Below are 21,129 nucleotides of genomic sequence, written 5' to 3'. Positions count from 1 at the left end.
TTTAATTTTGGAAAAGTTATGTGACTTAGACTGATCCTATCTGTGATTAGTCTAACTGAAGCTGTTCAGCAGCTTGTAGAGACTGCTCCTTACCCTGACCTCTATTAAGCTATATACTGTGATCTGTTCCCTTTAGGTGACCAGAAATAGATGGTGTGGCTTAGTGCTGTTGTGGTTAGATCATGCAGTACATAGTAGTTACGTGCTGGAGCTGCAGGATCTTCTACAAAGCACCTGGCATGGACTGGGTTCCCAGCAAAATGCATTCCACTGTTCAGTTTATCTACTTACTCAAGAGACCTTTTGGAAGACATAGCAGTGGGAGGCAACCTGCAAGTTTTCTTTCAGCTTTCCTTTATGGTTTTGGTATTAGTTTAAATCCCCAAGTAGGCATTTAAACAGAATTACTAGCAGCTTTTGCAAAAGAAAGGTAAAATAAAAATAAGCAAACAAACAACAGCACCCCTAAGTTTTCTGTTTGCTTATTATTTATTTATTTATTTTCATTTCTATTTTGCTGGTTTTTAATGTTCTGTCCCCCTGCAGTTCCTTTGCAGTGAGCATGAGCACTTCTCCAGGGCTGCTTCTGCCATGGTGCAGCAGAGGCTTCAGAGCTGAAGGCAGTTGCTAGCTGGTGAACTGGGATCTCTCCATCCCTGTTTGTTTGCCTGTTTTCTCTGTGTGTTTCAAGTACTTGCTCATCGCAGGCTTGAGAGGTAAAGGACAAGACAAGAACTTCTACTTTAGATAACTTTACCTCTTTAATTCTCTGATTTAAATGCAGTGTTTGCATGGGGAAAAGGTCCCTGGTTGAAGAGAAAGCACCTGGCTACCTGAAATAGTTGGGTCTAAAACAGATAGCCCCTGCTCTAAAGAAACTCTACAGATAAAGGGCCCCAGGTGTGTTCTCTGAAGAGATCAGGCTCCTCTGCATGAGGGTAAGAGGAGCGTAAAAAAGGTCAGAGCCCTTAAATAAGCAATGTACTACTTGGAAATCCATAAGCAGATGTCACTGTGGTGCTCCTCTGTGCAGGGTGCCCAGGCTGCCTTTCCTCTCTCAGGCTCTGAAAGGAGGAGTGTTTTGCTTTCTCAGGTAGAGACTTGCCCCCTTTGCTCCATAAATGAAAGGCCAAGTAGCAGTATTTCTGTGAATGGCATCAGGGGAGAGGGGTAGGGGAGGATCAGAGCTTTTCCTTTTATGCCTTTATTTTCATAACAAGGGGTCTGTTTCCTCGAGCCTTCTTCCCCCACTATTTGTTTCAGGTTTCCTTTCCTATGTTTCTAGGTGGGCTGGTGCCTTCCTCACGCACCTGCTGTTGACACTAGAAGCAGTTTTTTATTTTATTTTATTTTTATGTTGTTGAGACGGTTCTGCAGTAGATATATTAAGATACTGAATGTTGCGATTTTTTTTTTGTTTGTTTTGTTCTGTTTTACCCCTTCCTCTCTGCGACTCTCGACCTCACCCCCCACCCCGGTGCCCGGGGCAGCGTCGCCGCCGGCCGCCTCAGCGGGGTCGCGACCGGGGCGTGGCCGCGCTTCCCGGCATGCCGCGCTCTGCCCTCTGCAGCGCGGCCGGAAGGGGCATCCGGGCGCCTCCGACTCCATCCCCCGTGATGCGCCGCGGGGCGCGGACGCTGTGCGGCGCGCGCGGCCGGCGCGAGGCCCGCTGGGAGCTGTAGTCCGAGCCGCCGTTGGGCGGTTGGGCGGGGGGATGTGGCGAAGCGTGACGTGAATTTGTCCGCGTTGGAGCCGGGGCGGCCGTGGCGAGAGTGACGTGGCAGAGAGCGAGCAGTGAGCGAGCGGGCGAGGCTCCCGGCCGCAGAGCAGCAGCGCCCGCGCCGCCTTCGCCTTCTGCCTCGGGGCTGCCGCCGCCGCCGCCCGTAGGGATCCGCGAGCCGAGGCAAGACCGGGCCGCGCTGCCCTCCTCCTCCTCTTCTCCTTCCCTCTCCCGCGCCGCCGCCGCCCAGCGCTGCCGCCATGGGCCTCACCATCTCGTCGCTCTTCTCGCGCCTCTTCGGCAAGAAGCAGATGCGCATCCTCATGGGTAAGGGGCGTCGAGGCCCACCAGAACTCCCTCCGCGGCGCCCGGCCCGACCCCCTCCCCTCATTTCTCTCTCCCTTCCTCCCTCACTGGTGCGACCCGACACGGGGGAGGGAGGGAGCTGGGGCCAGTGAAGGGGGGGTCTTTCTCTCTTCTCCCCCCGCCTCCCCCTCCAACCTCGGGCTGCGGGAAGTGCAGGACGGAGGGGCGGGAAGCAGCGGCGGAGGAAGAGGGGGAGCGGAGACGCCTGTCCGCCCTCCTCCTCTGGGTTCTCGTCTTCCTCTCTTCTCTTTCACCCCTTCATCCCGGTACCGGGGCTGCCGGTGGGCTGGGTGGATAGAACCTTCCCTGCTCCTTCCCCTTGCTTTTCTCTGGGGCCGCAGTGGGGCCTGCGCCACTCAGCCCTTTCCCCTCGCACCTGCGCTTCCGCCCGTGTGGAACAAAGATGGGGCCTCGAGAGAGGAGGCCGAGCCGCGCGTCTCCCTCTCGGGGAGCTGCGCGACGCGGCCTGCGGCTAAGCCCCGGAGTCCCCACACGCCGCGTAGTGGCTGGGCTGAGCAGCTGGGGTGCCCGCCCGCTCTGGCAGGGATAGCGGCCCTGTGAGAGAGCATCGCGAAGCAGCCGCCCTGCCTTTCCCTGCTTCTCTAACCCCCCTTTGTCAACACTCGATTGAATTTACTGCCTTCACATCGTTATTTGCACAGTATTAGATCCTACTTCTTTTCTTTCCAAGTGAGTTGTGCAATGCGTGCAGCTAATGGCTCCTTAAGGTGCTCCCTCTAAAACGGTAGTTCAAAAGGTCAGAGCCAGCACCCTGCATTCCCTGTTTCCTCCTTGACTTGAGTTTGTCCTGCCCCTTTCCACGCCACTGACACGTGCTTGCAAATCTTACACCTCCAGTTTTTCTCAAATTCTCTTACCAAAGTGAATGGATCTTCATGTCTGGCAGTGGACTGAAATAGTTTGCTGTAAGAAATTATGTGAAATGCTTGTTTCGCTAAAGCCAGCTATGTGCTGTATGTATGATCTCAGCTATGAAACTTTGTGGCACGCTAGCTCATCCCTACCGCTGCTGGGGTGTGCACAGCATGCACCAAATATGGTGCTTAAAAAAACTGCATTTTTAATATTTGCATGCATTCTGTAATGATCAAGTCTTTTATTAAATTCCTGGGTATTTCTGTCTTTAAGACAGCTTAGTACACCTATTAATCGAAGGAAGTTATTCGACTGTCTGCATAGCAGTTGGCTCTTTATTACTGTAAATGAGTAATAGGTAACCTTCAAATGAATTGACTGCAAGATGAGATGGTGTCTATGGTTATTGTAATTCTGTTATATTCTGCAAAATAATGAAAATAGGCAAGCAATGTCATACAGATTAAAATTGCTTTAGTTCCATCACTGGTGGGCAGTTAGTTCAAATCCATGTTAGATATGGGGTTATTAAATCAGAATTTCTAATATATGCTTCATTTGCATCAATTTTTGTATTGTTTTCTTTTCCTGAACTCAGATTTGAAGGGTTTGACTGTATTCAAATATGTGGCTTGTTTACAGCATGAGGCTGCTCCTGATTTTTTTGAGGGAGTGTATTAGGATACAACATTGATATGTTTTGAAGACTGTATCATTCAGGACTTAAACTAGGGATTTTAGCATCACAGTATATTGTACTGCAGATCACGTATCTTGTTATGGGGAAAAGAAGCCGTTTGTAATATTTACCTCATAAGTACTTTGTTAATTTGAGGGCAAATGCCTGAATTAATGCAGAGGCTGAAATAAAGTTTTATTCGAAGATGATAATTTTCAATATATCATTTGAAAATGAACTACATAAGGTAAGGCCTTCAGGTTTCTGCATTTATACTAGTGAAGTTGTTTTACTAGGGAAGATGTTTACAGGGAAATACTTAGAGGGGAAAACATTATATTAGTGAGGTGACAGTGAAGAGATGGTTAATTATAATGAAACTTTCCTGAGATTGTTTATTCTGTTCTGTTCCTCTAAAAAGTCCAGGTAAAGGAGAATTGATTCAGCTCTTAAGACAGACCTTGTGCTACTGAGTTCTACAGAATTTTGAGTGTTTCTCATGAAATATGTTGAAAGCATCTGAAAAATAATGTGTCAGCACCAAACGTGAAACACTCTTAAATAGTTTCAAACCACATTTGTGATAAACGGATAATGCTTAGTAGTGCACTGTTCCTGAAATTCTGTTTTTAAAATATTTGCTTAATTAAATAGGTATGTGTAATTAGTATGTTTTTGCGGAGAGGAACATAAAAGATTTTCCATGTACTTTATAGATGGAAGTAACATGAAGGAAAAGAAATGTGTCAGTGATTGAGCAAAGTTACGCTGGGCAAACTTAGTGTTAGAGAAATTCTTGAGTCTTAGCTCTGCACGTACTTACCTGTAAAACTCTGCACTCGGTTTCTTGCGCTTAGAGCGGGACAATTTTTATTCACTGCTCATTCTTTGGCATGGTGTTTTCATGAGAAGTTATCTAGAGAAACATTCTATGTACTTCAAAATACAAGTACTATGTGTACTACAAAGTAAAGAATTCTCCATTTTAAGCTGTGTTTGAAAGAGGGATAGTATGTTAGGGATAAATATGTCAAAGTTTGAGAAAAACAATCAGGGTAGAGGAAAAGCAAAGGAATACAATTCTGCAGTAAATAGGGTTTTTTTTTATGTAGTGTTTTGTTTGTAATGTGAGCATCACATCAGTTAAGAAATGTTGTTCTGTTGTTTCTTCCCTGCTGTTTCTGTACTAAACTCCTGGAAATGTTGATCTGATAACCACAGTCTATTGGTCTTGGTGGTAAATCCATTTGAGAAGTAAACTCTTTGTTTTTTTTAATATATATATAAAGCTATTGTTTGTATGACATGTTACGCTCTGGTGACTTAGCTTAATATGCAACAGCCCATAACCAAAGCAGAAAGTTGATAGTTGTTTGAAGAAGAACCTTAGGATTTTTCTTTCAACTTCAGGGAATCACATGAATGGTGTTCCCAGGCACAAGTGAACTACAAGCTTAGAAGCTTAGAGATTTAGGAACATGACTGGGAAAACTATAAATTAAATACTCTTAAGAAGAGTAAAGGACTTAGAACTATATCTGCTTTCACAGTAACTGAAAGCATTGTAGGTGTTTTTCCTCTAGCTAGAGGAAGAGGATGTTTAGCTCAGTTTAAAGATAAAACGATTGCAAGTGCAAGTCTCTGCTTTCCACTTGTCGTTTAATCTTAATGTCCTGCTACACAACTACTGGCAGTCTCACAGGGCATCAGGAATTTTGCACCTCAGTGTTGTCCATGAACAGTCACACTGTGGAATTGGAGTGAAAGTCTGGTGTTGGAAACTTGTTTTAGATTACTTTGGAATTTAAGACTTGATTCGATGTTTATCTTGGTGGTGCTATCAACTTAAACTTGGTAATACAGAGGTAAATTGTGTACTCAAGTTTAGTGTCCCTTGACAAACAAGTGTTTTTTCTTGAAGGCAGCTGATAGAGCAAGTACTGCAAACTGTGGGCTACTAAAAGAAACAGTTCTACTTCCTAGCAGCTCAAAAGAATATTTGTGATTTGGTACTCTGGAATTTGCTTTTCTAAAAAGGAAAACTAGTAACTTGGATTAAGATATATGAATCTGCTGATTGTTTTTTATTTAGACTTTGAAAGATTTGTAATTTGGCTAAAAGTGATTGTGTATGTTTGTGGTGATTTGCAGAAGATGCCTTTGCTCCATGAAAGGCTGTGCTCTCAACTGTGGAGTCAGAAGAGAGCTTGTATCCGTAACTCAGCCTGCCCTGGTGCAAAGTCCAGCAGCTTAATTAAAGTTGTGGATAACTGTCTGTTTAAGCAAAGGCTCTGGGCTTCATGCTTGCATAGCTAATGTAACAGCTAATAACCTGTCTGCAAACTCCACTGTGGCACTGATAGGCTCTGGCCCAAGAGCAGGGTGGATAACTGGGGTGCGAACTTCTCAAGTCCAGGCAAATCTTGAGGCAGCAGTTAAAATTTCTAGTTTCTCTGATACGAACTTCCAGTCATATCTTCAAATGATTCTTAGTACCATATGTATCTTCAGTACCGTAAGTACCTTGGGTTAACTGAAGTTTACTTGTCTTTATCTGTGTCTGCAGAATAATACTTATGCACTAAAACACTTTGTGCAGCTAAGGGTATTTTTCTATCATTGCTAAGTGTAACAAATCTAGCTATCCATATTTGTTCTGTGTGTAACTCTTTGGCTTTTGATGTGTGATTTTGTTTTTTTGGGGTGTGAAAAGTTTGTTTATATGTATAGCTTCATTTTGGTGGTGCTCTAAATGCTCTTAACTTTGTTATGGAAAATTTATATATAATGCACATGTATGACATTCTATCTCTTAAATATTTAGGCATCCTGTAAATACTAATGTTGAGGCTGAGCTCTAAGACAAGTGTGGGACTTCAAGTACTGTGCCGTTAAGGACTATTTCAGTGCACATGGAATATTTGAGGGTTTCAGAGTTCTCTTAGAGGGTTTCCTGAGACTGCCTGACAGTATTGTTGCAGGAAAAATGTTAACATTTAGAACTTTGTCTTGCAAGTTCTTAAGAAACTTCTAACTGCATCCCATATTTCTTGTTCATGCATATATGTGGTTCTGAAAGAGACAAACACATAGACAGTAGGCAAGTTAAACATGCATTTGACCATAGCTATCATAATATAGGACACATACAGGTAGATTTGTGCCAATAGTTTTCTGTAACTGCAGTTTGTCTTAGGAAGGAAACTTTTAAGAGTTTGGTTTCGTTCTGAGTAAGTAGATGATTTCAAATTATGCTTCATTGCAACACTAAGGAAACATATGCATTATTAATAGTCAAGTCATCAAACCCCTCAAAATTTATGGCAGTCACCAAGTAGTGTATTAAGTTGGACGGCTTAGAATATTATCAAGCAATGATAACATTTAGTTACGTCACACGTTTATCTCTCAATTTACCTTGAAAGACGACAAATTTTAAAGTTTGCGATAGCAATGGAGAAGCAAGTTCCAGGACAAAAAGCTTTATGTAAGATTTAAAGTGGTGACTTCCAAGGAGACTGTCCTAGTAGATCTCAATGAATGGAATAGATGTGGCCAAGTTTAGTTTATATGGAGTAGGAAGGCAGGAGTTTCCCAGCATCCATGTATTTTGGTCAATACAAAAGAAATCTTTTAGTAATGATTAGACTCTTTACTAAATAAGAGGAATAAGAGGCTGAAGTTTCTGCCAGTGATAGTGCTAGCTCAGATTCATTCAGGTAAATGTGGTATCAGGTAAGTGAGCGTGAGACCTTCTCATTTGAGTTAGTAGTAGTTCAGTTAAAATGCTAATACCCAGGGAAGATGACTAGAAAGTTGTGAGCCTGTAGGTCGAGAATTAACCCTTGTTAGAGCTTGTTTTCATCATTGCTTGGATTCCCTCTCAGTGCTGGGTAGAAGATGATAGGGTAGTGTATTAAAAACAGCTGAAGAGTTTTTCTCTCTCCCCTTTTTTTTTTTTTTTTTTTCTTTTTCCCTTTTGGGAAAAAGAAAGCAAACACACTGTCCTATATAAAACGATGTGTCTTTGAAATTAGCAGGTTGTTTATATTGTGAACTAAACTTTTTTTTTTTTTCTGTTCTTTCTAGTTGGTTTGGATGCTGCTGGTAAGACAACTATACTTTATAAACTGAAACTAGGAGAAATTGTCACCACAATTCCCACTATTGGTAAGATATCTGTTCTGGTCTCTTCAGTTTTGTTAAAAGTTAAGTTTACATCACAAAGATGGGCCTCTAGGGCATGGAAATCTGTTGTCTTTGCTGTTAATATAGGAATCAAGACAAAAATAGCTTTTGCATCTTTTCAGCATATTTTATAGGATTTGGTACTGCCATAGCTGAGTAACAATCCTACTTAAAACAAAGATCTGTCTAGCCCAGAATTCTGTGTCTGGTGGCGGCCAGTAGAGATGTTCAGGAGGAGGACGAGAGCAAGCTAGTTAGTGATACGTCCCCTGAACATCTGATTTTCCATCAGTTTGTGACTGAAGGATATAAGTATATTAAGTGCATTATTAAAATACCAGAAGTGGAATTGGGGAACCATCTATTCTTGAGATGACTACAATTGCCTGTTAACCTTAACATTAACTATCTCTAACTACTTGACTATTTAATTTTAGGCTTTAATGTGGAAACAGTAGAATATAAAAACATCTGCTTCACAGTTTGGGATGTTGGTGGTCAAGATAAAATCAGACCGCTTTGGAGGCATTATTTCCAAAACACACAGGTAAGGGTTCTGACCTGAGAAAAGAACAGCTTTGTAAGGGCTTGTTCTCTTCTGTAAGCCCATGTATGAAAAGCATACTGGCTTCTGTGCCTTCCTTTCAGAAAGGGTCCTCGTTATCTCTTGAAAGGTTCTGAAGGACACTCACCTTTCGCTCGAGGCAAAGCTACTCTGTTACCCTGAAGGTTTCAAGGCTTAGTCTCAAGCACACAAGGAGGAGTCTTGAATAACTGAAATGCTGTTAGAAATCCTGATTGGTACAAACTTTGTCTGCAAATTTGGGCCTGCGGTTAAGGCTTTTCTTAGTGCTTTTTATGAGGAAGCATTTAGGATTCCCTAGCTGCTTTTAATGTAATATGATGAGAAGGGATGGGAGACAATTAGCTTATCAAATTTCTTTTGTTTTCCTCAAGTTAATGATTCCCACAGTAATCTTCAATTTGCATTGTTTTTTTTTCTTCCCTTTTTTTTTTAAACTCCATTAATTTTAAAAGCCTAGTTTAATTTTGCACTTGATGCTCATGATGTAGCTGTTCATACAACCATCTTACATTGCTTATGCAGAGATTTCTGGCAAATTTGGTTAAATATGGGGAGGAAGATGGTTACAGTATTTCATAAGAGTTCTTTGATTTTTTTCTTTTTAATGGAAAACTGCATGTTTACAGTTTGCAATAGTTTCTCAAAACTGCTTATCTTCTTGCAGGGCCTCATTTTTGTGGTAGATAGCAATGACAGAGAGAGAATCCAGGAAGCAGCAGAAGTTCTGCAGAAAATGGTAAATATCGTTAACTTCTGAAATAAAATTGTTAGGCTTATTTTTAAAAAAGAGGGTTTGTTTGGATGTCAATATAAGCATCTGAGGGCTTCAGGATTTTAGTGAGTTCATTCAGCTTATATTTTACACACCTTGTAATTCTGTGTCACATAATACTGAATTACAATTAGGACTCCAAGAGAGAGCTTCCGTTTCAGAGCTAGTCATACATTAAAGCCTTTCTTTCTTCCATAAAAAACTTAAGAGCAATGTAGCAGATAAAGTATTTTTTTGGTGAAAAAATAATTTGGCACCAAAAATGTCGGCAGCAAGATGCCAGTGGATCTTCCCAGTGAAATAAGGTTTCCTTATATATTCTAGCAGAAGATCTCTTGGGTTACAGGTAATTACAGTAAGTAGTTACTGGTGACTTCAGGAGTGAGAATTAAAAGGTTTATAACCTTTCAATCAGTGTTTATGTTTCTCAAGTATTTCAGTTACTTCAACAATCACCAAGTGAACTATTTTACTAACATAGCCATTTACTCTGTTAGCTTCAGGAGGATGAGCTGCAAGATGCAGTGCTACTTCTCTTTGCAAACAAACAAGATCTGCCAAATGCCATGGCAATCAGTGAAATGACAGATAAACTAGGTCTTCAGTCTCTGCGTAACAGAACCGTAAGTGCTAAACTTTCCTGGTTGATGAACTCTTGTTTACTTTTTTGTAGACTGTAAACACCATCTCTCTTTAAATTGAAGTTTTCATCTTTTTCTGTGAAGAGATACGTTATATTCTTAGAAGATGTTTTGGAAGTCTGTAAATTAGATAATTCCATGCCCATTCTCACAAAAACAACAAGGGAGTGGTGGAGGTTGGACTAGATGCTGTGCAGAGGTTATTTCCAACCTCAACCATTCTGTGAAGGTAGTTTTCAGAATATAAGTCAAATGTAAGCTATTTCTGATTTTGTTTCTTTGCTAATGCTTTGTTTTAGTGTTTGGTGGGCCAACACTAGGCTTTTGGAAAATCTCAATTTCCTGCCTATTTATACAGATTTTTCAAAACTCATAAAAATATCATATGTTCACTATTGACTCTATTTATGGTATAAAACAATGTTAAAAGAACTCTGAGTCAGTATGTGGGTGTCGCATACTGTGACAACTTTGTATTTTGGCGGTTTGTAACTTTAATCCTTGTCTGTGTTCTCTGTTAACAGTGGTATGTCCAAGCTACCTGTGCTACACAAGGAACTGGTCTGTATGAGGGACTTGACTGGCTGTCAAACGAACTCTCAAAACGCTAACGTGAACTGGATGACTCTTTCACCAGGGACATGTTTGATATAAGTGGTCTAGGCTTGTTACAACAAAATTAGTTTGCGTCTTGGTTATTACAGTATCTGGAACTGATTTGGGCAGGATATTACAGCGTTTCAACTTATTTTGTTGCCAATTATTGTTTACCGAGCTACATGTTGCAAAGGTAGCAATATGCTTGGGTAAAAATATCTCCTTAACTTGGAAAAAGTGTATCTTCTGATTTTTATCCCCTGTTAGTCTAAATGCCTGAATAGAGTTATTGTGACATCTTTAAAATCTGTTTGAAATAGTCTTTTGAGCCTGAATAAATTAATGTTAAAAAAAACACTTTTCTTTCCTTCCTGCTACTTTTAGTTTACTGATGCCCTGTTTCATTCCTCAGACAGTCTGCTGATTTAAAAATGTAGCATTCCATATGTATTTATTTCTCTCCCTTGCCAAAAAGACTTCCTAATACTGCTTGTTCCAGCCAAGAAAATGCTCTAAAACACTATTCAGATCTACTGCACTGAGGAACATTTTATTAATCTTTGGGCTCTATCAGCCCATCTTGCCTTTATGTGAATTGGATTTGATGGGTAGAATAGTTCTGTGCTGGTTGTGAAGAGCTCATGTTGAGGTTGTTTTTAATATTCAGCAGATTGTCTTCCTTTATATAGTATCTTTTTTTTTTTTTTTTTTTTTTTTATGTTGCATGTTGCTTTTTGGTATCAGCCTGACTATTTTTGCCCAGTGTATAATAGTTCTGCTGAAGTTTTACTGTTTGTTGGTGAACATATCTTCATAAAGAAATTTTGGAAAATTCATCAAATTCAATGGATTAGTTTCTTCATAACCCACTTGGAATTCTTCCTAATAAAATGATAAAATGTATAGTTCTGTGTATGCTCTTGATTCCTGAAATAGTTAAACCTCAAGTTTTCACTTGTTCTTTTTCCATATACTGAATTTTTCTGCAGCTTGAATGTGATCATAAGTCTTAGATTCTCATATTTTTGGAGTCATATAGGATGGGAGATGCTAAAGGTGGGCAATGAAGTTGTATACAGTGCAGCAGAGTAGATGTCATTGATGATTATATAATTCTGTAAGCGTCTTTTGAAGTTGTAATTCTATAAATCTCTTTAGGATGTCCAGATATGGAAATAGTAACAGCTACAAAAATTGTAATAAAACAAATACGATATGCCTTGAGAAGTATGCATGTCTGTTTCATAGTTATATCTACTTTAGAGAAACAACATGGGTTCTAGTAGCAGAATCAGGTTCTCTTAGTGGCTCTCTGGAAACCTAACTGGAACACTTCTCCAGGGATTTGGACAATATTGTATTAATAACAGTAGTCACCCCCAAAAATCAACTCCATGTGAGCGCTGTCTGCTTTGATATTCTTCTCCCCAGTCCCCAAACCCACTTAAATTAACTTCATGTTTTTTGGGGGACTGCTACTAATGCATATTTTTATTGTTAAAAACTCTTATTCTATTGTTCTAACTGCTCAATGTTGTCTATTAACTGTACGTTTTTAGGAACTCAAAGTATGATTTAACTGCAGAGTTAACCCAAGCTCCTCTCTCATTTTTAGCCCAGCTCTTGTTCTCATCCCTACAAGAAAACCCTGTGACAAGGTCTGGTAAGGCTAAACTACTTTCAGTTGTTATGAGTAGTTTCCTTCTAAGATGTCTTTTGCTTTAGCTTAGATTTAAGCTTCTAAGAATGGTGCTCTTGCTGTCCTTGTGAACACAAATAACTAGAGAAAACTCCAGAGCTCTTGAAGATACATAGCCAGTGATTGTATTCAATGTGTAATGGGAACCTAGGAGATAGAGTAGCATGAGTAAGGTTTTACTTGCACATTAAGAGTTGTCTGCTATATATTGAACTGAGTTCACATAACAACGCACTGGATTTGTAATAGTTAACATGCATATTTCTAGTAATGTAATTGCTTGAAATGAACTTCAAAAGGTGAACCTTGTTCAGGAGAGCTGGCTGGCCTATAATACCAATAGTCCCAATAAGTTAAAATTAAGCAAAGCTTGTGAGGACTTAGAGTGTGAGCTGGAGGTAGGCTGTTAAAAAATAAGTAGATATTTAGAAATAAATTAGGTCTATACCTTGAAGAAATATTCTGTTTGGTTAATAGAAATGTAGATCTCTGTTATAACTTTGAAATGCTTTTAGGTAATTAAAAAATTCTGGTTTAGGTGAGCTGTCTGTAACAACTACGCACTTGAGTTACACATGTAAATGCAAGTTCATATTTCAAGGCTTTACCACATTGGATTAAGAGAAAGCATGTACCAAGCATGTACCAGTAGGCTGTAATTTTCTTATAGAACAGTGAATCTTAAAATCAAAGTCTGAGAGTGAAGATCTTCAGTGCCTCATTTAGGAGGTCTGGTGCTGCATGAGGAGTCAAGGTTAGAGGTTATGCTGAAGTGTAGCAAGACAAAGTCAATACAGTTCTTTATGGCTACTTAAGTAGTCAATGTAATGTTAATCAGAGCGTAATGAGGAACTGAAGGAGGCAACTCAGTCTTTTTGTAAATAGTTAAGATTGCACTCTGTTACCAAAATGGTAACAAATGTTTTTGAATACTCTGTAGGGTTGTGGTATTAGGAGGAAAGGTCTTTATTTCCTAGTAATATTAAATGGAAATTGGACTCGAAATATTTCAGATAAATGCGTAACCAGGTATTATTCTTCGCAAAATCTAATGAAGGAGTATAATTCTATTTAAAATAAGAAGTAATCTGCGGAACTGTGGAAGGGAGACAATGCACTGGATGTGCTGTGGAATAATTTTGCAGTTGACTGAGTAAATAGATTTCCCTTCTGGGTGTTGTATTTCTATGAACCTGTCTCAGTAATTTTCAAAATGTTTTCCAAGAATGGTCTATATTACACGTTCTTTGTTCTAATCATCAGTCTCTTGAGGCTGGTGTGTACACTTGGAATGGCTGCTTGTCTTTGGATTACAAACATGAAGCTATTTGCTTCTGGTTTTTGTTGTTGTTTTGGGAACAGAGGGGTTGGCTGGTTGTTTTTTCGAACTCCCTTTTTTTACTTGTCTTTAGAAGAGGTTTGGTATGTGTTCGTATATACACGCATAGAAGCAGGAAATAACAATAGGGGAAAAAGTGGGTTTGTGAGGAAGTCAGCAAGGCTTTGTTTTCCTTCCAAAACAGTTGTGTGTTACTGTGGGTTTGGCCTAGCACTAGTTGTCTTACAAGCAAGGGATAAAACTAATTTTACAACCAACAACCTAAGGACAAAATAAGTCATCTTTGTCCAAGGGTTAAAAAGGAGAAAAAAAAAAAATCACTTTTGTGCCAACAGCAGAACAGCTCTTCAAGGCATGGTTATTCTTAAGCAGCTGGTTTAGGGGAGACTGAGCACAAAACATAGTTGCAGTTTTATTCTAAAAGACTGAGACATTTCTCTTCCTAGACAACAAGGTGGGATTACTCAATAAATTTTTGTTGCTTCCCCCCAATAACGCCAGCAAATTACATAAAGTGTCTGACCCATCTATAATATACTGTAGTATATTTCCAAAGAGTCAGTACTTGCAAATGTTGTTCTTTCTTGAACAGATCTTGTTTATCTTTTTCTACCTTTAAAGATACGATGTGCTTGCAAAGTTCAAATCCTCAGGTGTAGGCTGAAGATTACTTTTTATTTTAAGTTTAATTATACTGCTTCATTAGACTTTGAGAAGAATAATACCTGGTTACGCATTTATCTAAAATATTTCGAGTCCAATTACCCAGCTTTCTACATTTCATCCTGTGTGGCAGTGTGCTTCAACAGGGACTTCAACTTGGTTTTTGCACTAGTAATATAGGGCTTGTTTTGCCATAAAAGATATCAGCTAATAACAGCGACAGAGAATTGAAAGTGGAAATTTATTAGGTCAAAGAGGCATAACTTGGCTTTCGAACACCGTATTAGTTTCATAGGGACTAATGATATAGGAAAAGAAGCCTGTTACTGATTCATACCCCTTTCCTCTATTGAGAGAAAGTATGGATAATAGACCTTTCCCCATATCTCCTATAAAAGAGAAAACACTAGACATTTTTTAGGAGGAATAAATACAGAAGAAGAGATCAGGCCGTTTTTGTACACCATAGAGGAACAAAATATAACAACTTGATAAAGGTTTCCCAGTCACTTATTTCTTATTAATTTAGGTAGATAGCTAAGACATCACATTAATAATCTGTTTAAAGTAGGGAGAGGGCATAATTATAAATTGTTATAAACCTGCCTGCTGTCTAAAGTTAGAAAGCTGTCCCAAGCTTTTGGATGTCTTATAGTGGAAATGGCTAGAAAACAGCAGCAATAGACGCTTGAAGTAAATGCAGTTTGTATTTGAAATCAAGTTTTAACCAATGCTAAAATTACTCTTGGGTATATTAAATGGGCAAGAAAGATATTTCTAAATACCATATATTCTTGAAATTAAGGCCTCTGATTTTGTTGAACCTATCTATTCACTGATAATTAAAGAACATCTTTTCCAAAAGTGCTAAGTAGAAGTAGGTTGATCATGCCACTTACTAAAATTCTAGGTAAAGTAATGATAAGTGAACAAGACTCGTTGTAGGCCTGAACTTTAAGATTTGTCTTTCAATTTTGCATTTGGTTCCAAATTGAGCAGGGTTCAGCTTGTATAGTCTTAAATCAAAGTGGATTCATGTATCCTTTTTAACAAAAGTATTCTTAATCCTTAAAAAAAAATTATAAAAAGGTATGAGATTGCAGTGTTCAAAACTCTGTCTTTTAAATATATTTCCTGGTTTTTATATGCTAATAGAAAATAAAGAGGAAGAGTTGTCATGCTAATATTCAAATAGTCAGATAATAGGCAGCAGAACCACTAAGCACAGGAACTTTTCAGTCATGATTCTAATTCTCCTCTTTAGTAACATGTAAAGCAGGGTGCAACTTCAGTTCCCCAACAGTAAAGTTTCTTCTTGTTTGAAAACTCAAAAGCACTACACAACTGCTGATTTATTTCCATTTTAAGTCACATATTAGTGCTATATGATCAGAGGGATGTGAAACACTTGGCAAAGCCTCATGGGTTGTTACTTCTTCGTGACTTGGCAATGGAATGACCTGTTCAACCTCAAGAGCGTTTTTGTCAATGAAAATGTAGTCCAGACATCCATGAAATCCGCCAACATAATTTGTATAAGCAGGTTCTCCACAGGCACTTAACAGTTTGAAAGGATGACTTAAGGGCATGTTGCACCTTTCTTCTTCCCCGTTAGAGACCCAGTCTTCGTGATCTTCAGCAATGCTGCCACTGCTAATAAAGCTGTAAGTCCCAGACGATGGTGTACTGTTAAAATCCCCACAGAAGATGATTGGGATGCTAGGATACAAATCACATGCTACGTGCTTGATGTGAGACAAGGCTATAGCAATTTGGATGAGACGGATGTTCCCACCTAAAAATACAAAAACATTACTTCGAACATTGTGTAGTAGCACTAGATTTTTCAAAACTGCTCTTTTAAGCATATATCCTACTATATCTCGGAAATACTCATCTGTTTACCTTTTAGTTTTCATAAAGAAGCATTTAAAGTGGGTGACTATCACAATTTTACACAAGCAGACTACGCTTTTAATCAAACCTATGCATGCTGAACTGTGAATGTTCACACTCCTTCAATATTAAGATCAAAAAGCTACATGATTTAAGGCTAAGGGCACTTTCCAATGTTAGTGAGGCCACCAGTCAACCCAAAGTGTAAAGTCAATTTGCCAAATACCACTCACTCCTTGACAACCATGCTAGTAAGTATTCTTGGAAGGGGTGAAGCTAAGAGAAAATCAATTCAGAGAAGGAAAGTTTCTTCCAAAACCTTCTGTAGCACAATTTGGTTCTCCTTGGGGCAGTATGCCCAGTATAGCTCCTTCAGATAAATGAGGATGCCTCAACCATGAGCATCTGCAAATAAAGTTTTATTTTATGGTCTCCACTTTGGGTGGATTGCATGCAGGACGACTGCTTTGCTTTCAGCTATATTCTACTAATTCCTAGAAAGGAGGGGAAAAAATTATAGTGGCTTGAGTTGACCCATCAAGATAAGAAATGCAAGAGAAAGCTGTAATATCCACAGATTATAGCAGGGAAAGGAAAGGGAGAAATATATTCAAAGATGAAGCAAGAAAGAATGTGACCTTGTCTCCCTTAGACACTAACATTTTCTGGCTGCAGCAGAATGAAGAAATCCTCCAGGACCCAGTTATCCTACACACAGCACTGTGACACACTTACCTTTTGGATGCCAGTATAGATGAGTATTAGCTACACAAATCTTCCTGGAAGGATCAGCTGCAGACTGAAAAACTGAAACCTATATAAAGAAAAAAAAATCATAAATCTTGAAGGAGATTACATATATTATTATATTAAAAAAACAAGTATTATTAGCTTGTGCATTTGTAGTAATCCAGTCCAAAGAATCCAAGGCTTGTAGCTAATTAATTAACAATACAGCTCAGAAGATTAACCCATTTCTCCTCCACATGAAGTCAGTATCAGCCAATATATTATCAATATTACTACTACCACATCCAGGTATTTGACAAGTGCTCTTTCACCTACTTTATCGCCTGTTACGCAAATTATTTTCCTTTGCTTTATTCTTTCATAAAATGCTGCTAATGCTTTGCCATTCTTAATGATTTCCATTTTATCTTCTTCTACCTGGAGCCATATTTCTGTTTCTATGCAAACTGGAGAATCACACAGTTGTGAAGTTAAGCTTAAATGTTGAACTCTACCTCAATCAAGCTTGTTATTCTTACTCTGTCCATGAACAAGAAATGCTACTGCAGCCAGGCTCTCTGAAATTCCTGACACAGGACTGGATCTCTCAGGTACTTACACAAGCTCAGCTCTGCAAGCAGTTGTGCTGGCCTCACTGAGTTTGCAAATTTGTCCATCTTTCTTTCTTTCTTTCCCTACTGTCACTTTTTAGAGTGGCATTATTGAAGCAAACTAAAGTTAATCTCATTTAAAAGTGCCAGAATTAAGTTTTATCAAATATGTATTCTGAAAAACAGGAGAGACTAAGCAGTGAACAAGGAAGAAGTTTGATGAACTGTAAGACATATGACTACCATAAGCCAGCACTCAACTCGCCTGTCTGACTTTATCTCAAAATGAAGAAAATTACTTTCTTACTTTTGTTAAAATCTCCAAATTTTAAATGTCATTCCACAGAATAAGTGGGGAAAAGCCTCACTGTTGGCATTTTGTTCTTTCTTGTCCCCCAGTGGCTCTTCTGTCCTATTTGCTTACAGCGCCCCCCTGAGAAGGCAACACTGGGGACTCCTGTCTCTGCTCTAAAGTGTTTGCAGTTACCTCCCTGCAGTCAGACACTCGTCCTTCGTAGCTTATCCAGGAGTTAGCTACCAGCTACGGATTGGAGAGAGTGTGTGGTACAGGAGGGAGGGAGCGCACCTCAAAGCAGTACCTGCAGCACGGACGATCTCTGCAGCACCTTCTCCTGCACTGCAGGATACGCGGCCAGCTTGTCCCGCAGTGCCGCATGCACAGGGTCAGTGAGCAGGGCCTCGCTGAAGGCGATGTCGTGACGGCTGAGGAGGCTGAACTTGTCCCGGCGGAAGAAGGTGGCCAGGCCCTCATGCTGCTTCTCCTTGATCTTGAAGAGCCCCTCGAGGCCAAAAGCGTCCAGTGCTGGGGCCAGGCTGTCGGCGAAAACAGCCTTGTCCACCTCCTGCAGGCACACGAGGTCAGCGCTGTAGCCCGCCAGCTCCTTCTTGAGCAGGTTCTGGCGGTAGTCGAGCTCGAGGGCGTAGGGCGCGCAGTACGGGTAGAGCACGGTGCGCGAGAACTCGGTCTGCGCGTACGTGTCCGCCAGGATGTTGTAGGAGACGGCGCGGAGGCAGCCGGCGCCGCACGTGCGGCCCGTGTAGAGGTGCCGCGTGTCGAAGGTGCAGGCGCCGGGCCCGGCCTCCACGGGGCCGCTGCTCTCCACCTCGTGAGGCAGCCCGTAGCGCCGCTCCGCGTCGCCGGGCGTGCAGCGCAGCTTGAGCCGCAGCCCCACCAGAGCATTGCCCGGCGTGAAGACGCGCCCGGCCGCCGCCTCTTCCTCCACCCAGCCGCAACCCGGCGGGCGCTGTTCGCGGAACCAGCGGAAGAGGCAGTGCTGCGGTGCCGCGAACTCGGCGCTCACCTTGGGGCACACGGGGAAGCCGGCGAGCAGCGAGCGCGGCAGGCGCAGCTCGGTGAGCGCAGGCGGGTTGCGCTCCACGCGGTAGCGCGCCTCGCCGATGTGCAGCACGGCGCCCTCCTGCCACGCCGCCGCGTTGGGCACCTCCGCGCCCACCTCCTGCCCGTCGCGCGAGAAGAGGCGCACGGCGGGCAGCGCTGCCGCCTCCTCCGCCTCGCTCTCCGCCCGCCCCTTCTTGTTCTTCTTGACGCGGCCCTTGGCGGCGTTGGTGGCGATGCGCGCGAGCGCGCGGCCCAGCGGCTCCGCCTGGTCGCGCTGCATGTGCTTGGCGCTGCCGTCGGGCAGCATGAACTGCAGGCTCAGCTTGGCCTCGGACGGCACGCACCGCACCACGGCCCGCTCCATGGCGGCGGGCGAGGAGCAGGAGGAAGAGGATGGAGCGGCCGCGGGGCCGCGGAGCGCGGGGACGACGCGTAGCGCGCGCCACATGAACGCGCCTCCCGCCGCCACCTCAGCGCGCGCTCCCGGAAGCGGCCGCCGGCCGGGCCCGCCTCGCGCCGGCAGCGCGAGCGCAGTCGCGCTGCCCTCTGCGCCTGCGCGGGGCGGGCGCTGGCGCCGCTCCTCAGCGCGCGCCGCCTATGGGGAGCCGCCTCCGGCCGCGCTGCCGCTGCCTTGTGCCGGCCCCTTCCTGCCGGAGCAGCCGCTCCCTGCGGGATTAGCCGCTCCCCTTGGCGCATGTGGCTTTGGCGGCAAAATTATCCTCGGGAAGGAGGCCGCCTCGGGTTGGCAAACGGCTGCCAGAAGGAGCGCCCCTTTCCTAAGCGTTGTGCAGATGGGTGAAACTCCTTCTGGATAAGTCTGCATAACCCCCTGTTTGTACCAAAGGTACCAAGGTGAGCGGGGGATGTCAAGAATATGAGGTGCCTGGAGCGTGGTAAAACACAACTGCCACTAAATTGCAGCATCTGTTGGGAAGGTGCCTGGTGCTTTCTCAAATGATTCCGAACAACGAAATTCCTTCCATCTTTCGCTGCTCCAGCCTCTGTGGTGAGAGGTCTCCACCCACACAGACCTGAAATTAGGGCATTAAGTCTCTTCATCGAATGGAGGCAGGTCTAGGGTAGGTCTGTAGAATTTCCATTTGCAGTTTTTAAAGTGGAGGAACTTAGGGACAACTTTATCCTTGCTGTGATCTGAAACAAAAAGGTTTTATGTGCTTTGTGCAGACAGAAAACTGGAGGAGAGGGATTTAATGGCTTGATTTGGCTATATTTAAGCCTCTGTCAGGCTGCGACATTTCAGCCAGGATTTTTCCATGAGTCCACTGTGCATTTGCACAACAAACACCATTTCCATTGAGTTAATAGGCCTTGAAACGTCTTTTTTATTGTGGTCAGGTGAACCTTGTTAGCAGTAGGGTCTAGGCAGGCTCTGCTCCACGGGCGGAGCTTGGTCTGCCCTCAGCGCAATGGGGAGTGAAGCTGCGGCCGTTGGCGGAGTAGCTGGTTTTGTGCGCCGGTCGCGGCTGTCCCGAGGCTGCGAGCGTCACCGCCGGCTGCGGCCGTTAAACGGCTGCGGCGAGGCCCCGCCCGCCCTCGTCTCCGCGGCAACCGCGACGTTGTCGCGAGGCGCCTCGGCCGCGCTCCTGCCCGCGGCGCCGGAGAGGTGAGGGGAGCGGCGCGCGCCGCGGCGGCTGCCACGCACCGTGGGGCTGCGGCCCCCGTCCCGAGTGGGCAGGGGGAATTGCCGGGGAAACGGCACGGCTTCTTGGCTCTGTTTAACTAGTCTTTATTTCTGTCGGTATTCCTTTCCCTTCCCTCTACCCCCCAGTTTAATATTCATTTCTAGGACATACAGGATTAATATAGGACATAGATTTTCCTTTCTGTTTCCCCGCAAGAATGGTTCAGTACAACTGTGAGTTTGCAGAGGCAGCGCATCATGTTGCCTGGAGAACGCTGTCGTGTATCTTCTGGGATCCAAAAATGTAACTGATCACTTTCAAGAGGGAGTAAGACTGAGTTGCTAGAAAAACAGCCTTAGTGCCCTGGAGCCCAGTTGAACAGCGGTTTTTCCATTTCTCTTAAGTACAGATTATCAAACTTTGGTTACCAAGCATTTTTAACCACGGTGACCATTTTTTCCTACTGCATGTCCAAACATTGGGCTCCTACTTCAGGCACAGGCTTGTTTCCCTTCTCCTATTGCAAAGCCCAACTATGGACAGGCCAATGGTCCAAAACTAGTATAGCAGTGGAAAATCCCCACCTATCCCCCTGGTACACAGCCTGGCTGGAATCATGTTTGCCGAATTACCACCTACCCTTTCATTGGAAACCCTTTGCGTTTACAAAATGGGACTTTGTCACATCCTTTCAGTGACATTTAAACCCCCCTTCCCTCATTACTCTTGGCTGTCTATTTTTTTTTTAATTAGTTCATATTAAT

At 42.7% G+C, this 21,129-nt stretch overlaps 2 protein-coding genes across 2 annotated transcripts; one reads left to right on the top strand and one right to left on the bottom strand.

The window, feature by feature from the left end:
* The first annotated feature begins 1,930 nt into the window (after nt 1-1,930).
* Nucleotides 1,931-11,328, top strand: ARF4 (ARF GTPase 4). The gene is made up of 6 exons (XM_010217011.2): nt 1,931-2,047; nt 7,731-7,811; nt 8,267-8,376; nt 9,080-9,151; nt 9,685-9,810; nt 10,353-11,328. Exons 1-6 carry the CDS (start codon nt 1,981-1,983, stop codon nt 10,437-10,439), a joined length of 543 nt encoding a protein of 180 aa, XP_010215313.1. The 5' UTR covers nt 1,931-1,980; the 3' UTR covers nt 10,440-11,328.
* A 4,092-nt stretch (nt 11,329-15,420) lies between these two features.
* Nucleotides 15,421-19,170, bottom strand: PDE12 (phosphodiesterase 12). Its single transcript, XM_010217021.2, has 3 exons — nt 17,962-19,170; nt 16,758-16,836; nt 15,421-15,921 (listed from the first exon to the last, which is right to left on the bottom strand). Exons 1-3 carry the CDS (start codon nt 19,168-19,170, stop codon nt 15,479-15,481), a joined length of 1,731 nt encoding a protein of 576 aa, XP_010215323.2. The 3' UTR covers nt 15,421-15,478.
* Between the last annotated feature and the right edge of the window lie 1,959 nt (nt 19,171-21,129).

This window comes from Tinamus guttatus, unplaced genomic scaffold, assembly GCF_059628265.1.
Source record: "Tinamus guttatus ecotype Peru unplaced genomic scaffold, ASM5962826v1 Tinamus_guttatus_pri_ptg000451l, whole genome shotgun sequence".
Taxonomy (NCBI): Eukaryota; Metazoa; Chordata; class Aves; order Tinamiformes; family Tinamidae; genus Tinamus; species Tinamus guttatus.
This window is presented reverse-complemented; position numbering and strand designations above follow the sequence as displayed.